The 2066-nt window shown below is 30.3% G+C and overlaps 1 protein-coding gene across 1 annotated transcript; it reads left to right on the top strand.

Moving 5' to 3' along the window:
• Positions 1 to 90: 90 nt before the first annotated feature.
• LOC105461638 lies at positions 91 to 1793 on the top strand. Its single transcript, XM_011708144.1, has 4 exons — positions 91 to 334; positions 555 to 870; positions 1031 to 1419; positions 1498 to 1793. Exons 1-4 carry the CDS (start codon positions 91 to 93, stop codon positions 1581 to 1583), a joined length of 1035 nt encoding a protein of 344 aa, XP_011706446.1. The 3' UTR covers positions 1584 to 1793.
• The last annotated feature ends 273 nt before the right edge of the window (positions 1794 to 2066 follow it).

Raw genomic sequence — 2066 nt, 5'->3', positions numbered from 1 at the left:
AAAGGGAACGGCTTTGCTGACAGTATGAGCGCTTAAATTTCAAAAGGAACGGCAGAAAATAGCGCTTATAAGTGTGAGCGCTTACAGCGCATGAGCGTCCAAAAGGAACGCACCCATTGTAAGCAGCATAAGTTTGAGTATAAAATTTTTTTCAGATCTTGGTTAGAAGCTGCGAATAATGAGAAAAAGACAAGATCAAGTCCTTGTTGCTTCATACAACCTTATGAGCTTTACAAAGAACGCAATTTTTTCTGTCATATCAAGAATATAAGAATTAAACCATCAGCAGGTTTAATTTTTGTTCCTTATATCCTCAGAGACTACATTGAAAGAGGTATATATTTTATGTTTTTTTTACATTCTCTATGCTATAAATAAGTATTAGATGAATAAGAACTCCTATTAATAGCAGCAAGTATGTAAATTTTTTATTCTAATTCATGACAAATTATTCTTTTAATATTTTAATACTAGTTCTTTTATTCATTTTTCCATCAAACTATAAGTCACAGAATAATGTAAGATTATTAAAATCATTCTTCTTTCTTTTTAAGAACATATAGAAAATTTGCTACCTAAACACTGTAAAACTATAATACTGTACAGTGATGGTATTATTATGGATGAAGAACATTGTGAATCTCTAAACATGGTATGTGCGTTTTTGCCACAAATCCCGAATGTGAGAGTAAAATCGTTCCAACTGCCAGAAAATTGCACAATATCGGAAACAATCGAATATCAGGAAATAATTAGCACGATTGTTAATAATGAAACATCTACCTTGAATCGCGAGACATGTTTGATGTTATTTAGTAATCAGAAGGGTCATAAAACGGCACAACGGTGGGCCTCAGTCATACAAGAAAGGTACGATATATATATTTAAAATATACTTATTTAAATATATATTTAATCTAACAATAAGCAATATACATATCCAAGTTTATTATTTAAGTACGTCCAACTGTTGTACTACAATTACTAATGTTTGATAACACTTATTTATTTCTTTTTTGCATACACTCAGCAAAGAAAATGAAATAGTTTCCGTATGGGGTGGTATAATGGAAGACGTTCACGCATGTGACTTGTGCAAAGAACAAAAAAAATTCGAATCTCCTAAGACATCAGATTGTGTCGCCATTCTAATTACTGGCCCTATACAGACATGGTCCATGGTTTTGAATTTGGAAACTAATACAGAAGACGGAATCGAAGCAGAATTAATATTATTTAAGGACAAAGTGAAGTTAAAACAACATTCCATAGGATTTATCTTCATAAGCAGATTACGTACATTACTTCTGGATTTTGACGAAGAAGAAATATTCAAAAGATTATTCCCCACAGTACCATTAGTAAAATGCTCTAGTTATGCCGAGTACGGAAAAACTACTGCTGAGGTGAACAATAAAAGTGAGTAATCCTTTTCTCTCTTTTCCTCTTATTGTTAGTAAAATTATAATCTCTCGATCAATTTTCTTTTCGTTTTAGGAAACAGTAAAGAGAAACGAAATTGTAAAAATCCTTGGTATAATGAACATTCTATTGTGATTTTGATACTTACATATAGTTTTTAAAAAGAGACGGAAACTGATACATATAACTGATACGTATTTTATTACTCGTACATTACTAGATTTAGGTCTCGTATTTAATAATTTTTTTTATTGTTAACAAAACATGAAAGCATAATCGTTCGACATTCACAGAACAATGACATACAGTACAACGAATGTTGTACCAATAAAATTCGGGTGCAGAGACTTGTACTTTATTTTAAATGTAATATCTACAAATGCGTGTTTTGTAGTTTTAAAATTATGTTACTGATAAATATAAGGAAAAACAAGTTTTAATTTATGACATTATATTATATGTTTGTACTATATACATTTTGCATTTTTTTATTCTTTCGTGTACATTACTAGATTTAGGTCTCGTATTTAACAATTTTTGTTGTTGTTAACAAAACATGAAAGCACAATCGTTCGACATTCATAGAACAAAGACATACAGTACAACGAATGTCATATCAATAATTTCCGGATGCAGAGATTTGT

Source organism: Wasmannia auropunctata, unplaced genomic scaffold (assembly GCF_000956235.1).
Source record: "Wasmannia auropunctata unplaced genomic scaffold, wasmannia.A_1.0 LD281919.1, whole genome shotgun sequence".
NCBI lineage: Eukaryota > Metazoa > Arthropoda > Insecta > Hymenoptera > Formicidae > Wasmannia > Wasmannia auropunctata.
This window is presented reverse-complemented; position numbering and strand designations above follow the sequence as displayed.